This window comes from Pipistrellus kuhlii, unplaced genomic scaffold (genome assembly GCF_014108245.1).
Source record: "Pipistrellus kuhlii isolate mPipKuh1 unplaced genomic scaffold, mPipKuh1.p scaffold_m20_p_85, whole genome shotgun sequence".
NCBI lineage: Eukaryota > Metazoa > Chordata > Mammalia > Chiroptera > Vespertilionidae > Pipistrellus > Pipistrellus kuhlii.
The window spans coordinates 786,351-804,158 of record NW_023425590.1 but is presented as its reverse complement, the minus strand read 5'-3'; the positions used below and the strand labels follow the sequence as shown (position 1 = coordinate 804,158).

General features: G+C 39.2%; 1 protein-coding gene across 6 annotated transcripts in view; it reads right to left on the bottom strand.

Moving 5' to 3' along the window:
• The window catches only part of PPP4R4 (protein phosphatase 4 regulatory subunit 4), a 74,787-nt gene that overhangs the window by 19,430 nt on the left and 37,549 nt on the right, over positions 1 to 17,808 (bottom strand). For all 6 annotated transcript variants that reach the window (XM_036425821.2, XM_036425822.2, XM_036425820.2 and 3 more), the window contains 9 exons: positions 14,104 to 14,210; positions 12,975 to 13,082; positions 10,758 to 10,879; positions 7,215 to 7,337; positions 6,033 to 6,202; positions 5,231 to 5,350; positions 4,773 to 4,850; positions 3,729 to 3,812; positions 2,411 to 2,593 (listed from right to left, as the gene is read on the bottom strand). In XM_036425821.2, the coding sequence (XP_036281714.1) occupies positions 2,411 to 2,593; positions 3,729 to 3,812; positions 4,773 to 4,850; positions 5,231 to 5,350; positions 6,033 to 6,202; positions 7,215 to 7,337; positions 10,758 to 10,879; positions 12,975 to 13,082; positions 14,104 to 14,210 (1,095 nt within the window). The remainder of the gene's footprint in view (positions 1 to 2,410; positions 2,594 to 3,728; positions 3,813 to 4,772; positions 4,851 to 5,230; positions 5,351 to 6,032; positions 6,203 to 7,214; positions 7,338 to 10,757; positions 10,880 to 12,974; positions 13,083 to 14,103; positions 14,211 to 17,808) is intronic.

Genomic DNA, 17,808 nt, shown 5'->3' with positions numbered 1-17,808 from the left:
AGAGGCCCGGTGAACTGGTGGGGTCCCTCAGCCTGGCCTGTGGGGACCAAGCCAAAACCAGCTCTCCGACATCCCCCAAGGGATCTTAGATTGCAAGAGGGTGCATGCCAGGCTGAGGGACCCTACCAGGGCACTAATCTGTGCACCGGGCCTCTAGTATTCTATAAAACTGTTTGCATTGTATGAGGTGCTATTCTGTGTAGTGTTTTTAATGTATTAAATGTAAAAAAGAAATGTTCACTACGAATTAGAACAGGAAATTTAAGAAGTACACATAAACAGAAATACCACAGAATTTAAAAAACAAACAAACAAACAAAAACCTAGATACATGAACAAAGTATTCTTTTCTTTCGTTTTGTGTATATAATAGAATTTCAAATGAATATATGTTACTTACATGAAAAATACAGATATTTTGTACTCTACAGTATCCTATATAATAAAGAGGGAATATGCTAATTGCTCCTCATACCATAGCACAAGATGGTTGCCCCCATGTAGTCAAAGATGGCCACCACAAGATGGCCAGCAAGGAAGGGTAGTTGTGGGCAACCAGGCCTGCAGGAAAGGGCAGTTGTGGGGACCAGGTCTACAAAGGGAAAGTAGAAGTGATAAGGCTGACACGGGAGCAGTTAGGCATCAATCCGGCTGGCATGGGAGTGGTTAGGGCGTGACCAGGCTGGCAGGCAGAAGCAGTTAGAGGCAATCAGGAAGGCAGGCGAGCAGTTGGGAGCCAGCAGTCCTGGATTCTGAGAGGGATGTCCAACTGCTCGTTTGGGCCAGGCAGTCGGACATCCCTTAAGGGGCCCCAGATTGGAGAAGGTGCCAGCTGGGCTGAGGAACACACACACCCATGCACAAATTTCATGCACCGGGCCTCTAGTTAGATATAAAACTAAACGTAAATTTTTCTTTTCTCCAGAGAATACTGAAACAGGAGTGTCTTCTTTGGTCATAAAAAGTGTGCGGTAATAATCATGTATCTCTTTTTATGTGTGGAATTACCTCCTTGTAAAAGAGAACAATAAAACAAATCTCTGAGGCTTAAAAGTATTTTGTTCACACTCTATGGTTATAAATCATTTATCTTTCCTAGTAAGAGAAGCTAAAAATAAGGAGTAATTATGTAGTCTTAGTTTTCTAAATACAAACATACCTACTAAGTAATTAAATTGAGAAAATAAGGCCAAACTTCATAGCACTTTTTAGTACATGTAAGTAATGGTATATTTACTTATCTTATCACCTATCCCTCTCCTCACCACCACCACCTCTTCAGAACACAAGCTCCACTAGAGCAGGACTCTGTCTGTCTTGGTCACTCCTGTATCCCACCTCTTAGTGCCCGACAGAGAGCAAGCACTCAGAAAAGTAATATCTGCATAAAATAGCCAGTAAGTCTGCTCAGTTCTATGTGAAGTTCCAATACGGTGCACTCCTGCACTGACTTCTGCCAAGGACGTGTTTGTTACCAAAGTCACTGGCAGCCTTTCTCTCTGTCATGTACCCTCATCCTCCATGCTTTGCTTTGAAACATGAAATCAGCTTGTAGAAGTGTTAGTTCATGAGACATATGCCTATAACTTTTAAACTTAACTAGTAAATGACACCAATGCCATTTTTTTCTCTTTTTAGTCTTTGAAGCCAAAACTAATTTGGGTTTTTGAGATGGCTGCTAGATTTCATTCTCTCCCTTTTACTGAGAACAATGAGAATTTAAAGTACATTTTTAACAGTGTCTAAAATGTATTTATAGGGACATTCTTATACTTCAAACAGTGGTTGTAGGATGTCATATAAAACGTTCAGTGAGCTGTGGGTTACATAATCCCCTTTGGGAATTCTGGTGAAAAGGGGCAGACAATGTAGGCAATGGGGAAGTGTACGTACACCTCCCCCGCTTCTCTCACTGCCCTCCCCACCGGCCCGCTTCTGATTCAAAAGGTGAAGTTATCCCTGGAAGGGATCCATGTTTTTGGTATAAGCTTTGTCTGTTACACAGCCACTCTAGGTGCTATTTTTAAGAAGTAGCCAAACTAATATTAAGGGGACTGAGGGAACCTTGCCAAAATGGCAGGGTGGAAGTAGGCAGAGGCCAGGACACATAAAAGGTGTTCCTCAGAGCAGAAGGGTACTGGCAGTCGAGGTCACATGCTCCTGTCAGCCTTCCTCTGGGGACAGACAGACCACATCAGGCTGAGGTGCACATATTGGCCTCTCCGTGGCGCTATGAGACAGGTGAGTGAAGGTGTCACCAGTCCCTCCTCTCCCGCGGGCAGAAGATGCCCGAGGGAGAAGCGAACCAGGAAAAGGCCTCCTTCCGGCAATGGAGGAGCGGGTGCTCACCGTAAAGAATGTGAAAACCGTGCTAGGAACCCCAAAGAAGAAGGTAAAGGGTGGGGCTCACATTGGTCATCATGATTGTGAACATTCTTTGTAAGAAACGGTAATAAATCTGGTCACTTGATATGACGTGTGGCAGACAGGCATATTTCTGTAGCAACTTCTCGTGGATTCTCCATTTTAAAGAGGCTGCAGCCCGCTGTTCAGCAGCTGTGAGTGCCGGAATCAAGTCAGGCAGGGACGGCAACTGAAACGGAAACACACCAAAAAGCAGCGACAATAACTCCTGTGCAGGATTCCTCAGATGAGTCAGCTAACAGCACTGAGGGAGGCAATGCTCTTGTTCGTTTCCGAACATAGGAGGCATCTCAGTTGTCACAGGGAGATAATAATCTGATTAAATCAAATGCTTAAAAAAATATCAAAAGCCCTGGCCGGTTTGAGTCAATGGATAGAGCGTAGGCCTGTGGACTGAAAGGTTCCAGGTTTGATTCCCAGGCAAGGGCATGTTCCTTGGTTGCCAGCACATCCCCAATAGGGGGCGTGCAGGAGGCAACTAATCGATGTTTCTCTCTCATTGATGATATATCTCTATCCCCCTCCCCTCTCTCTTCCTCTCTGTGAAAATTCAATAAAATATATATATTTTTAAAAATATAACCAAAAATAAAATTTACTAGTTGTTGGAAACAAAATTTTGAAATAGAGACTGGGACTCTCACAACCCTTCTAATTAAAGTAAAGTTGCCCTGGCTGGTTTGCTCAGTGGGTGGAGCATTGGCCTGCAGACAGGGTCCTGGGTTCAATTCTGGGCAGGGCACATGCACAGGCTGCAGGCTCAAGCCCCATTGGGGTCATGTAGGAGGCAGTGGATCGATGATTCTCTCTCATCATCGATATTTCTATTTCTTTCTCTCTCTCTCTCTCTCTCTCTCTCTCTCTCTCTCTCTCTCTCTTCCTTCCTCTCTGAAATCAATAAAAATATATTTTTAAAAGCCCACAAACAACAAACGAAAACCTATTCAAAATCCAATACCAAATTTAAATAAATAAAGTTAAATTTATTCTATTTCACTGTCAGCCAACTTTGACTTTCTAAATTCCTACTCCTTTGTCCTTACAAGTTGTTATTCTTAGAATAATAATTAATGTGAATAAAAACTGAAACATAAAAAATTCCAAGGACTGCAAATCAAGCTGTGGTAGTATAAGAATTGTAGAGGAAATTCAAGCTGCGCAAACTCCAACAGGCATTTACTGAGCAACTACTATGTGCCAAGCACTATTTTAAGTGTCTCCCACACAGCCTTTCACTGACTCCTCTCAACTCTGCAGAGAAAGATAGCACTTTACAGCGTTCACTTTCTGACATATGGGATTACCTTACTTTCTTGAATACTGCTTTCTCCGCCAGTAGACATAAGTTCCAAGATTTCTGGAAGATGATCTATAAGAGCATCTAGGACCTTTTAATAGAGATATTGATTATTCTTGTGGCAATTACAATGTTTTTCTGATCTTAGATTAGTTAACTTCACATGTCAACTCCTACACAGAAACAGTGCCATTTACCCAACAACATTCTGGGGTTCCACTTTCTTACTTGCCTGCCATCTTCCTGGAGGGTCTTGGAGACATGATCACCTGCCTTGATCAAACTACCTGTCACCATCACACTATACTAACCTATACTAAACTGTATTGCCTCTTACTTTGTTTAAACAGTCTAGATCTGAGACAGCTACCCACCGATCTGCTCAAACACGTTTGAAAAGCGCCCTTGGTGATGCGGAACTGCACTATAGCAAGCTAGTATCATTTAGGTGACTAGAATATACTATCACATCAAAATTAAGTATTTCAAGTATACTCCCCATGTAATGCTGAGAGAAAAAAAAGATATAAAATGTGATATAACATAGGGTTACAGTTGTGTAAAATAAAAACCTTTATATAGAAAAAATAAAAAAATTAACAAAATACTAATAGTGATTGGAACTAAAGGTACTCACTCTTTTAAAAGTTTGTCTACTTTTTGGCATTTCCAAAATTTTCCTGAACAAACAAATATGTATGTACATATAGGGTGTCCCCCAAAAATGTAAACACACTTTGAATAATTATTAATTCCAATGGATTAAATCTGAAAAGAAACAAACATGAATTGAGCTATCAGCTTTTAGTAGCATATAGATTTTGGGGGGAACATCCTATATACATATATATTTTTTTAACTGAATGTATTTTAAAACCTAATTTTTATAAGAGACCTTCCCAGCGTTCAGTCTCTTACACAGTGGTAATGGACTCCCAGGTTCTGGGGCTGGCCACTGAAAGGCTACCAATTCCCAGGAAGCAGAGGAAGGCACTGATGTGCTCAGACTTAACATAACACAAGTAAAACTCAAAGAGAAAGAAGATATTACCTCCAGTGATTCGTCTTGTAATAACGTTATTAGTTCTTTATGTATTAAATATACTCCAGAATTCAGAAGTTTAGACACCTAAAATTTAACAACAAAGTCTCTCAGATTTGACTCTACTAGACATATAAAGGCTGTAATAATAATTCTTAAAATTACATCCCTGTTAGATAAGTCTTCCAAAATGAGACGAGGTTAAAACATAAATATAACATTAGATTTCGAGAAAGATTACATAACTAGCTTTATAGTCTGCTATAACATGCTAAAGTGTGCGGGCATATGAGGGTGAGAAACAAACATAGGGCATGGAAGTGCAGGAAACCGAGTTTATCAGATTTAGGACTAAACTGTGAAAAATATTTTCTAATACATCTATAAATAGAAGTGTACAAAATACCAAATAATCATTTAGTTAATAGGTAGAATTAACAACAAATATATCACTTCTTCACACTTACTTCATAAAAGCAAATGGCAATGGTGTATCTGACAGGTACTTCAGGATCATGACAAAGGCAGAAGAATGTAGAATAGAGTTCCAATTGGAAATTTTTAGGGTCAACAAAAACAATCATGGCCTGGTGGAGGTGGAAGGAGAGAAAAGCATGCATCTATATATAATATTATAATCATTTCACTTAAATTGAAATCATGTACTCTGAATCATAATTTACTTAGAAATTATATTTGGGAGATCCAAATGTATGCATATAATTCTAATCTTATATAATAAAAGCTCAATATGCAAATTGTCCCCTCAACTGGGAGTTTGACCTCTTGCTATGACATGCGCTGACCACCAGGAAGCAATGTGGAACATGGCAGGCGCCTGCGATGCAGTGCTGGCAGTTGGTGGAACTGACGATGGGCGGCACTGGAGGCATTGCCAGATGGACCCGACAAGAGCAGGACCGCAGTGGGATGGTGGAGCAGGTGAGGGAGTGGCACCAGGCCAAGGTGGGGTGCCAGGTGGAGCTGAGGGGCTGCGAAGCTAGGGGCGTGCGCTGGGCCCAGCTTGTGCCCCCAGCCTTGCAGCCCAACCTAAGGGACCCCATCTGTGCATGAATTCGTGCATTAGGCCTCTAGTTTATACATAGAAGTCCAAGTCAATTACACAATATTTACTAGGTACCTAAATATATACCAGACACAAGGCTAAGCAACAGGTGTCAATATGTCAATATTTTTAATGCTATCTATTTGCATAATTTTAAGTAATAATAAAAAATGTTGAATCAAAACAAATATATAATTTATTACCGGAAGGTTATAAGCACAGTTCTTCCGCACTGAAATGTATTTCTTCTCCTGCTCTAGGAGTTGGGGTGGAACCTGGTTTTCATTGTGTCCATTTTCTTGCTGCAAACCTAATGTACAAAGTTTCTTATAAAACTCCAAAAATCTCAAGTGTTGATCTGGAGTAAAAATTCCTAGAGAAATGTAAAACATTTGTTCAACATTTTAATTGAAAATAAAAATGAAAAAGATAAAAGCAAAGTATAATACAAATTAGAACAGATTATTTAAACAAATGGTTAGAGATCATAAAAGCAACAAGGAAAAAAGGGTAACTGTTATTAAGAAATCTAAAGGGTCTACTGTTTCACCTTATGTTGATTTTAATAATATTTTAATTTTAGTAGCATAAACTATGCAATGCAAGAATTATGCCTGCATTAATTTCTGCAGCATAAGTCACACTGCAGATCTAACAAGTCACTATAATACTAATAGTGTGGCTGTTATTGCTACTTACTCATGGTAAATATATTAAATTGACTGCTAAAAAGACATGTATATATGTCTACAGAGGAGCTTGAAAATTGAATCTGAAAGATGGCAAAGTAAACTCAAAATATTTTTTATCAATAAACTGGTTCCATTAACTATGTTAGGGAGCTTGGAACTCAGTATGAATTTCAATATATTTTTCAATCACCCATTAGAAGTCTACAATCCACATAAAAAGTTTTACTATGCTAGATGGTTATAACTTAATTGATGATTACATTATTATGGTAAGCTAAGATCTGACTAATATGTTCAAAGTGCCAAGTGTTATGTTATTCTACATTCTAAGCTGAAACTATCATATGATACATTAATTATTCAACAGATGATTAATAAGGGTATACTTACTATGTACCAATAGTTAACATACCTGAGCTTCTTTTATCAGATACAAACTAACACATAAAATATTCAGGAATGTAAAGGCCTCTACCTACTTCACTCTGTCATTCTTCAATCAAACAGGTTCTATTAGTAAAAAAGGTCATTTCTAAATGTGTTCTAAATTATGCTACCAAAACTCTAAGATCTCTTAAGAGTTTACACACTTAAAGGTAAATTTTACATCTCAATGGCTGAGGTTTAGTGAGAAAGGTAGAAGAAAAAGGAAAAATTATCTATAACCTTGAAATTCTTAGGGATACATCATACCGTATAGTCCATGGCATAGTTTTCCTAAGTGGAAAGATAAGGAAATAAGAATTGATTCATCTGCTTTGAAAGATTTTTCACAAAATGATTTCACTAAGGGGAGTATAGTTTGACTTCGATCATCTGAAAAACAAACCAAAATAAAACATATTTTAAATTCACTGCTTGTACTGCACATCTGGAAACTAATACATACACATAAATTCCAGAAAGAAATATTACTATGCTAGCCACACAGTAGTAAGAAATTTCTGAAAATAATAAAGCTGGCAGTGTATAGTGAAGAAAGGGTCAGAGGAGAGTTGAAATTATTGAAAACTTTAATGCCAGGCTGAGGGGTTTACACTTTACTCATATATCGGGGGCATAGGGACTCCTATACAATAAAAGGATAATATGCAAATCGGCCAAATGGCAGAATGATTAGTCTCTATGATGCACACTGACCGCCAGGGGACAGACGCTCAATACAAGAGCTGCCCCCTGATGGTCAGTGCATTCCTACAGGGGGAGCACCGCTCAGCCAGGAGCTGAGCTAACAGCTGGCAAGCACAGAGGCGGTGATGGGAGCCTCTCCCACCTCCGAGGCAGTGCTAAGGATATCTGACTGACGGCTTAGGCCCACTCCCCATGGCTTAGGCCCACTCCCCATGGCTTAGGGTCCAGGCATCTTCAAACTACGGCCCGCGGGCCACATGCGGCCCGCAGAGGAGTCTGATCCGGCCCGCCAGGTATTTTGGGCAGTGAGCGCAGCCGAGGTGTTACAGTAGGAATTAGTAGTTCATATAGTCCGGCCCTCCAGCTCTCTGAGGGACCGTGATCTGGCCCCCACTTTAAAAAGTTTGAGGACCCCTGGCTTAGGCTCACTTAGGAGTGGGCCTAAGTCATCAGTCAGACATCCCCCAAGGGCTCCTGGACTGCAAGAGGGTGCAGGCCAGGCTGAGAGACACACCCCCACAAGATTCGTGCACCAAGCCTCTAGTTATATTTAGTGATTACAAATTTAAAAGCTAAGATGATTAAGGTTTTGAGCCTAAATAATTAAAAAATTTTAATATTGCTAATATCAATACATGGGAGGCAGGCACAGAAAACCTTTCTGACTCTCTCTTGTATCCATCTCATGACTTTCTGCAACTTTTTTATTGAAATTAAGTTAGCTTATAATATGTTCTATACAGTGAATTTCTTTACTATTACTTCTTAGATAAATCTTTTTTAAATGTTGATTGATTTATTGAATATGCCTGCTTAAGTCAAAAGTTTCTGATATATTAGTAATACTTAAATATTGATTCTAAATACTCTGAATTTCCCAGTTATCTTAAATTTTCAGAAATTAATCACTATTTTATTAAGGGTCAGTCTGACAATACTAAGTAAAGTGCTGTAACAGGCTTATTTGTATTATTGTTATTGTTACGAGAGGCCCAGTGCATGAATTTGGGCACCAGTGGGGTCCCTCAGCCTGGCCTGTGGAATCAGGCCGAAACCAGCTCTCCAACATCACCTGAGGAGTCCCAGATTATGAGAGGGCACAGCCAAGGCCAAGGTACCCCACTAGTGCACAACTGGGGCCAGGGAAAGACGCAGGAGATTGGCCAGCCAGGAAAGGACCACAGGAGGGCACCAGGGAATGTCTGGCCCATCTCTCTCAGTCCTGATCAGCCAGACCCCAGCAGCAAGCTAATCTATCAGTCAGAGCATCTGCTCCCTGGTGGTCAGTGCACGTCATAGCAAGTGGCGGGTTGACTGCCCCTTGGTGGTCAGTATACATCATAGTAAGGGACTGAATGGCTTTAGCATATATCATTAGCATATTATGCTTTGATTGGTTGAACGGCCAACTGGACAACCGGACACAGCATATTATGCTTTTATCATATAAGATTATAATCACATTTCAGTATCACCTGTACTGTTTTAACTAAATGACGTTCTTTAGACAAGCATTTATCTAATTTCTTACAGAACAAACATATTAAGTAACAAGATGAAAGTTAAATGACCTCTGCATTGAGAAAATGAGAGCAGCAAAGAAGCCAAAAGTATCATAAGACAGTGTGATCACAGTTTGCACAGCTGGCATAATGCAGGGGTCTGTTTACCTTTTTTGTGAACTTTCTAGGCTTTGCAGTTTATCTACTAAAACTACTCAACTCCGTCACTGTGGCACAAAGTCAGCTACAGAGAATACCTAAGCAGGAGGGCCCGGCTATGCTCCAATAAACCTCACTTATAAAGCCAGGGACGGGGGAGTTGGCCTATAGGCCATAATTGGCCAACCCCGTGGTAGAAGGAATTTGGAAAGATGTTAGAGGGGAAAACATATTAGAACTGGGCCCTGGAGCAGAAGAAATAAGCTAGGGGAAAAAATAGAAGGGAGAAAAAACAGGAACAGAAAGAGCATGTGGAAAGGCTAACGGTCTGAAAGAATTTGGTGTGCCACGGGAGGAAATAAAGCCATGAATACAGGTTAGGCCCAAACTGCCAATCACCAAGTGTGGGCCAGGGAAGGGGAAGAGATGAAAGCTGATACCAATTTTCTAGTTTGGATGCTTGGGGATAGCCCATTATTAGGGCAAGGAGATTCATTTTTTCAGTCATTCAGTGTGCAATGCAGTTTGTATGCCTCTGGCTCATCATACAGCCTAAATATTAATTAAAATATTCATACAAATTTTTGTCCACACTGCAATCATCTTTAAGAGGCTCTACAAATTCAGGTAAGCCCGGCCAGCGTGGCTCAGGAACCAGGAGGACAGGCTCAGGCTGTGGGCTGTCTCCAGAGTGTGCAGGAGGCAGCCGGTCAGTGATCCTCTCTCTTCATTGATGTTTTGATCTCTCTCTCCTCTCCCCTCCTCTCTCTGAAATCAATTTTTTTTTAATTTGGTAAAATTTTGTTAATCCAAGTCAATATAATCCTACAATTCTGCAATAGCGTTTTATAGCTGAGTACTTGATATTTACCCCTGCAAATTTCATCTTACCAGAATGGTTAACGTTTACCGATAAACTATAGAAAGTCCAGAATTAGTCAAGAGTCTAATCACACACTCAGGAGAAAAGCTCATTGTCTTTGTGATTTAATTTGCACAACACTAAGAAACACCTCCTACCCATCCCCATGTTAGTGCCCATTCCAGATTTCTTCTCCTGTGGGCCATGAGATTTCTAGTATTAAAATATTGAGGAGAGGAAACTCTTTTAAATATTGCTTTAATCAAGGTCTTTCTTGATTGAAGGGTCAATTAGCTGAGCAAGTTAAAGGCTAATGACCAAGCCAAACTGCTAGTCCTGCACACAGTCGGTTAAATGTTGGCCAGAGAAAGGGAGGTGTGGAGTGTGCAGCCACAGTGGCACCAGGAGAGCAGGAACAGCAGCACAGAAACCACCACAGGGAGACAGAAAGGGAGTTTAACATTCATCATGAAACTTAATGTAAGAAATTCTGTCCTGCGCCCCCCTTTACTCCTATCAGTGCTACACAATTAGGGGAAACACTGCTTTTGGAAGCAAAGGTGTGTCCACATGACGATTTACCTGTGTCAAACACGTCAAGCAGATTGACCACGGTTTCAAACGCCGCCAGCCGCACACTGCAGCCTTCGTCCCTGGAGAGCTCCATTAGCTCGGGGAGCACCACGCTTTTCGTAAGGTCTGTCCTGCACAGTAAGCAACGGAAGAAAATGCATCAAGTCAACACGTTTATAGCAAGAACTTATTAAAAACAGGTCACTGGGCTAGATGCTATAGGAAATTAGAAAAAATCATAAGATATGGCTCCTGCTCTCTAGAAACTTGCAGGCTAGTTGGGAAAGCTTGATATAAACATAAATATTAATATTAACTGCAAAATTATTTAAATCGGGGTGTAGGCAGGATGCAACCAATTGATGATGTGTCTCTCTCATATTGATGTTTCTCTCTCTGTCTCTCCCTTTCCCTTTCACTCTCTCTAAAAATCAATGAAAAAATATCCACGAGTGAGGATTAACAAAAAAACAAAAGAAAGAAAGACACGCCAGTACTATTCTGCTGTGTTGGCCAACCATAAAACACAGGATCTTCTTCATCAGTATCTAACCTGGAGCAGACAGCTCCCATCAGATGGCACAGGTCATAGCCAGCGCTGGGGTGGGTTGTTCACACAGCCTGGCCATTAGACAAGCTCAGCTATTTATTTCATTCACCTCCTTATCCCTGACCCTGTATCTCACTCCTTTGTGACCTCTTGGAGGGTTAGATTATAACAACTAGCACCTAAGCTAATAAAACTGGACTTCCACAAAAATAACAGGATCAGGCTGTCCTCGGACTTCTGTTCCATGTACTGAAATAACAGAAGAGTTTTTAGTAAAAAGGATTATGATCTAGAATTCTGCACCAGCCAGGATGGAGTTTACACGTGAAGGCAAGAGAAAAATGCTCTCATTAAATCAACTACCTTGTGCAACATACAGCCCATACCTACTTCCTGAAAAAATGACTCCAGTGTGCTAAGAGGAAGTAAAGAAGGAGGGAAATAGTTGCATCCTATATGTGTAGGTCTGCCATGATGCCTGTTTCCCTCGACTTTTAGAATGTGACAGATGGGCAAAGAAAACGATCATATACTTCAAAATACAAGTAGCTCCTAGCCAAATATTCAACCTCACTGTTTAACATCATCAGTTGTCAGAGAATGAATGAATACACATGAGCAACTGCCTTACGTAAGCACTGTACTACATATGGGTGAGGTAACAATCAAAAAAGATATAATCCTGTCTTCCAGGTGCTTCCAGTTTAGAAGGAAATATAGTCACATGGACGGCAGTTATTGAATAATATCTTTGCAAAATGATGGTGAAATACTACTTCTGCCAATGAAATTGGAGAAGTTCATGATAAACCTGAATTATTTGTAAAGTTGCAGGAAACATCTTCATGCACTACTGGAAGAAACAAACTCAGTCTTTTTGAGTTCTACAATATACATTAAAATTTTGCTTATTTTTTACCTGTTTTATTCCATTTTTAGAGAATCTAAGAAATTAGCTGTTTATATTAAAATGTATGAGATAACAATAGAAGTAAACACTTAGCTAATATTTACAAGGTGTCAGGCACTACTCTAAGCACTTTACATAAGCTAGGTAGATTCTTTCTAATTATATGTCTATAAATTAATCTTCAAGCAATAATCCAAAATTAATTTTCAGAACACAAATTTGAGCACACAATGACCTGCCCAATTTTAACAGTGGCAAAATACCAGGTGACCAAAAAAAAAAAAAAAGACAACAGCGTGTTCTCTTAACAGGTTTAAACACTGGTTAAAGAGCTCAGATCCAGGCAAGACAATTAATTATGGCCCAATGATCCAGAGCCAACCTAGACTTAGAAGACCTATCACCAAAAGCTGCTTCTGAGATCAAAATTAGGGAAATGATTTTTCATAAATACAACTGAACACACAGTTTATATTGGAGCATTTTCCCTTCCTAGATTAAGGAGTTTGGAGTGAAAACTGAGTAACTTAAGATGAGAAGGAAAGAAATTAACATTAATTGAATGCCTACCACATTGCTAAGCTTTTTCACTTTTATTTCTTTTAATTCAGACACATCAGGAGGTACTCGTTGTTATAATCATTCTAAAAGATCATATAAAGTTAAGCCTTTCATTAGCATGCTTCCATGGAAAACAGAAACAGAATACGCATGTTTGACTATCCAGAAATAAGAGTATGACATGAGAAATTGAAAGCTTACTTACCCAATGCCCTGAGCTATATTTTCTAATTGTCGACACATACAAGATCGAACTTCATATTCTACATCTTGACAAAGTGATTTTACCAAGGGAAGTATTTCTCTTTTAATGCTTATAGAGGAAAGAAACATGTAAATGGGTGAGTGTTTTAGAATAATTAATATTTTCAAACAATTATCATCAAAATCTTAGCTTAATAATAACTAGTATACTTTAATATAAAGCTTTATAGTTTTCTATGTATTTTTACATAAGTGATTACATTTGGATGTTTTCAGTAACTGTAAATTATGTATATGATTGTTTTTAAAATAATGGTTAATTTTGGATTGGCAGTTAAACATTTAGCTAAGATTAAAAAAAAAAAAAAAAAAAAAAAGCTGCAGGCAAGTATTCAATAGAATATCTGATTCTACCAAACCATCAACCAAAATGTTCTTCAATTTTATATTTTAACTTTTGTCATAATTACATTCCATTCCATCTTTCCATTTGGGATTTATCATTTGGACAGAAAGTAGCATACAAATTATAAACATTCTCTATAAAACCTCAAATAAGATGCATTGTTCAAGACAATGAATTTGTAATTTATAATAATGGAAAAAAGCAGAAAGTCTGTCCTTATGTTATGTGAATCAATTTTTGAAGTCCATACAATAATGCCATTTTATCCTCAAAACTATACTAGGTGTGTGACAGAGTAGATTAAGATGGAAACTAGAAATATATTTTTATTGATGCCAGAGAGGAAGGGAGAGAGAGATATATAGAAATATTAATTATGAGAATCCTTGATCAGCTGCCTCCTGCACGTCCCCTGCTGGGGATTGAGCTCAAAACCCAGGCATGTGCCCTGACCAGGAATTGAATCACGACCTCCCATACGTCCATGCTCAACCACTAAGCCACACTGGCCAGGCAAAAGTTAACCTTAAAGGTTTTGAAAAGGGAAGAGATCAAGAAGAAATGCATTTGAACAAGTAGACTTCTGAGAATTCTGTAAAGTTAAAACAGCTAAATTTGTATGCAATGTGGAGTAATACAAATCTATTGTTAGTCACATGGTTATTATTCATTTTTTATCAATCTAATTTTATAAAGTAGACAAAAAGTTAATACAAATACTCACGTGTGGGCATCAAATTTGTTGGTCAATTTTCCTAAAATTTTACAACTAACTAAACGAGATTGGACGGTTTGGGAAAGCTGTGCCTTGGAAACAAGTGGATTCAAAATCTGAAGAGAAAGATTTAGAGAATAAATTCACCAAGTTTTATATATTCTTGGCACTAATGTCAGCTATTTGCTCAAAGAGTAGTTTAAAGTCTTCAATGTTTTTAAAGAATCTGAAGTACAAAAAATGCAGAAATTATGGATATTCATAACCTGGATCACCTTGTTTGTCTTCTGGGATATATATATATATATATATATATATATATATATATATGATAAAGATAACAAATTATGTAACTAAAAACAATTATCACAAAGAAGATTGCATTAAAGCTGATGGTGAAATCTGCAATGATCTGTAAGCACGTAAAGTATAATTGTGAAATATATTCAAAAGAAAAAAGCAAATTAATAGCCAGCTACCCTTAAATAGATTTTCATATTTATTCAGAAGGAATGCAAAACATAAATTATAGGTTCAAATAGATTCTATTAAGTAATTCTGTCATTTGAATACAACAACCCAAGTCTGATACTGTATTATATATATGTGGGGCACTTAAAAACTGAAAAGCAAGGTAGATTATGAAGAGCTATGACAATCAGATCTGGTCCCAGCTCTTTAACTTATCCAAGTCAGCTTGCTATTTCTCATCTACTTAAAATGGAAATCAGAATATGTCATATGAAGATTCCTGCAAATTCTAAAATTCTATGACTCTAATAAAAAGGGCAACTGGTTTTATTCTTCTCAACAAAGTAGCCAGAATTACTGAGCACATAATGATAAATATAACTTAAAAGTAAAATATTTCAAATAAAGTAAAACACATATTTAAAATCACATTAAGTAACAGATGGCATTCTAGAGTAAAAACTACATTCTACCACCTACCACTCTTCAAAAAATGTATAAATAATACACAAATAAACATTACACTGAACATTTAAATAGGTGTAATCATCTTCAGGGGTGTCGAACTCAATCAGAGAAGGGGCCAAAATCTAAAATCCAGCCTAAATCGCGGGCCGAATGGTTTACTGAACAGTCATAAACTGACAATGTTAACCAGAAATGTGAATTTAAAATGAGTGGAACAATCTTTTCCTTAACAGTGCTGTTAACCAACTCACATGCTATCAAGCAAAACAGTAATATTGGTATCAAGCAAAACAGTAATATTGGAATGTACCTAAAATGCTCATTGTTTTGTTTTCTGGCTAGATGTCTGACACCGTTTTCCCCGGATCAATGAGTCAATGTTCGGTTTTATTTCTTGGGCTGTAGCAACCCGCAAAACAGCATGGAGGTTGTCATCGGTAATGCGTGATCTGCGCTTGTTTTTGTTCAGATTCATTATTGAAAACATCTGTTCACAAAGATAGGTGCTCCCGAACATGGATAGAATACGGGCAGCATGAAGTCGGAGCTCTGGCATTGAGTCAGGGGGCAGTAGAGGGTAGAAGTCCTCAATTTCAACATCCTGAAACCTTGATTTCAGGCCACTGTCAGACTGAAGCTCGATTATCTCCATCTGAAGGTGATGGGGCACATTGTTGAGATCAACTGTAAAAGGATTGGCAAAGATGTCAAAGCCTGAGTGCTGTGTTCTAAAGTCAGAGAAGCGCCGCTCAGATTCACTTAGTTAACGGCTAACTTTGGTAGCCAGCCGACTGCAAGGAAAAGTACCAGAAATAGTGGTTGAGATACTCAAACAAATGGGAAAGTGGGCAAGATTGTCCTGTTCCAGTTGGGACTTCCATAGTTGAAGTTTACCCTGGAATGCTGTGATCATGTCAGACATCTTCGTGATGACTTGTTTGCGTCCCTGCAGCTTCTGATTCAGTTGGGCGAGATGCTCGCATATGTCACACATCATAGCAAAATCACATAGCCAGGCGGGATCCGACAGTTCAGGCAAGGGCTTTCCTTCACTTTCCATGAAAAGAGCAATTTGTTCTCTGAGCTCAAAAAATCTTTTGAGGACTGCGCTCTTGCTCAGCCATCTTACTTCTGTGTGGTATGGCACGTCTCCATGCTCTGCACCCACCTCCTGTAAAAACTGCTGGAACTGGCGATGATTCAGGCCACGTGCCCATATAAAGTTAATAGTTTTAATGACTGTGGTCATTATGTCATTCATGTCCAGAACTTTTCCACACATAGCCTCTTGGTGGATAATGCAATGATAAGTAATCAAGGGTGTGTGGCAGTGACTTTTTTGCATTCTTTCCTTCATTAGTCCAACCAAGCCTTTCTTTTCTCTGCACATTGAAGGTGCGCCATCGGTAGTTAGCCCCACCAACTTTTCCCAGGGTAATTTAAAATTATTTATAGATTTCTCCACAGCCTCAAATATATCTCTACCAGTCGTCGTCCCATGCATGGCAGCTACATCCAAAAGTTCCTCAGTGACAGAGAGGTCGGTCTTCGTAGCACGTATAAAGATGGACAGCTGCGCTGTATCAGTGTTGTCTGTGCTTTCATCGATAGCAAGTGAAAAAGCGAGATAACTGCATGCCTGTTCGGCCAGCTGTGATGATAGATTTCCTGAGAGTTCTTGAACTCTATCTGCAATGGTGTTTCTTGACAAACTGACATTTTGAAAACTCTGTATCTGGTCTGGGCATACTTGCTCACACACTTTTAGCATGCATTGCTTCAAAAAGGCGCCCTCTGAAAAACACCTTGAAGTACGGGCAATTTCTTCAGCCACTATAAAGCTTGCTTTCACTGCAACATCATTTTTCGCTGTAGCCTTTGTAAACATTTGCTGCTGTGATTGTAGTTTGCCTTTTAGTTCTTTAACAATTTTATGCTTTTCCTCCAAAGTATATTTGCCATACTTAACATTATGTTTGGTGTCAAAATGACGACGTATATTGTACTCTTTCATCACCGACACTGTCTCATAACACAATATGCACACGTTTTGCCCTCTCTAAGCACAAACATGTATTCATTTTCCCATTTGTCATTAAATTGTCTGCCTTCACCGTCAACTTTTCTTTTCCTGGACATTTTGGGATCAATATTGGCAGTAAAAGATGTGGTTTATTAGAAATCTGCGTTAGAAGGAAAAAGTTGAAAACTGCACAGGGATAGCTTGATTTGGCAGATGGAGTCGAGAAAAAAAAAGTCAGTCAATAAATGCCTGGCTGGGTACAGATAGCAGATTCTGTTGCGATTTTTATGCCTGCACTTTATGCCAGGAACTGACAGCTTCTGCTGTGTATTTTTTATGCCCGCACACTCACTCTCTCCTCTGCTCTGCCAACCGCATAACCACATCGGATGCCAGACTATAGGTCACTCCTCCTGAATCTCGGGTGACTTGTTATCTATGCGCATGCGTAATAGATAGCAAGTACGGTGGCCGGCGAGGCGCCCGGCGAGATCACAAGCCTCCTATGTCACCGCGTGTCATTGTGATGGAACGCAGCGGAGTGCAGTGATGACAGCACGGTGCGGGCCACATTGCAAGGCCTGGCGGGCCGGATTTGGCCCGCGGGCCTTGTGTTTGACATGTGTGATCTAGATTTTTGGCATCAAGTACACAAGCATCCTTATAAATGGCAAGTCTTCCCATTTTCAAGCAAGTGCTTTGTCCTTGAGAAAGGATCATAAACTGTATGAGGGCAAAGGATGAAGACACTT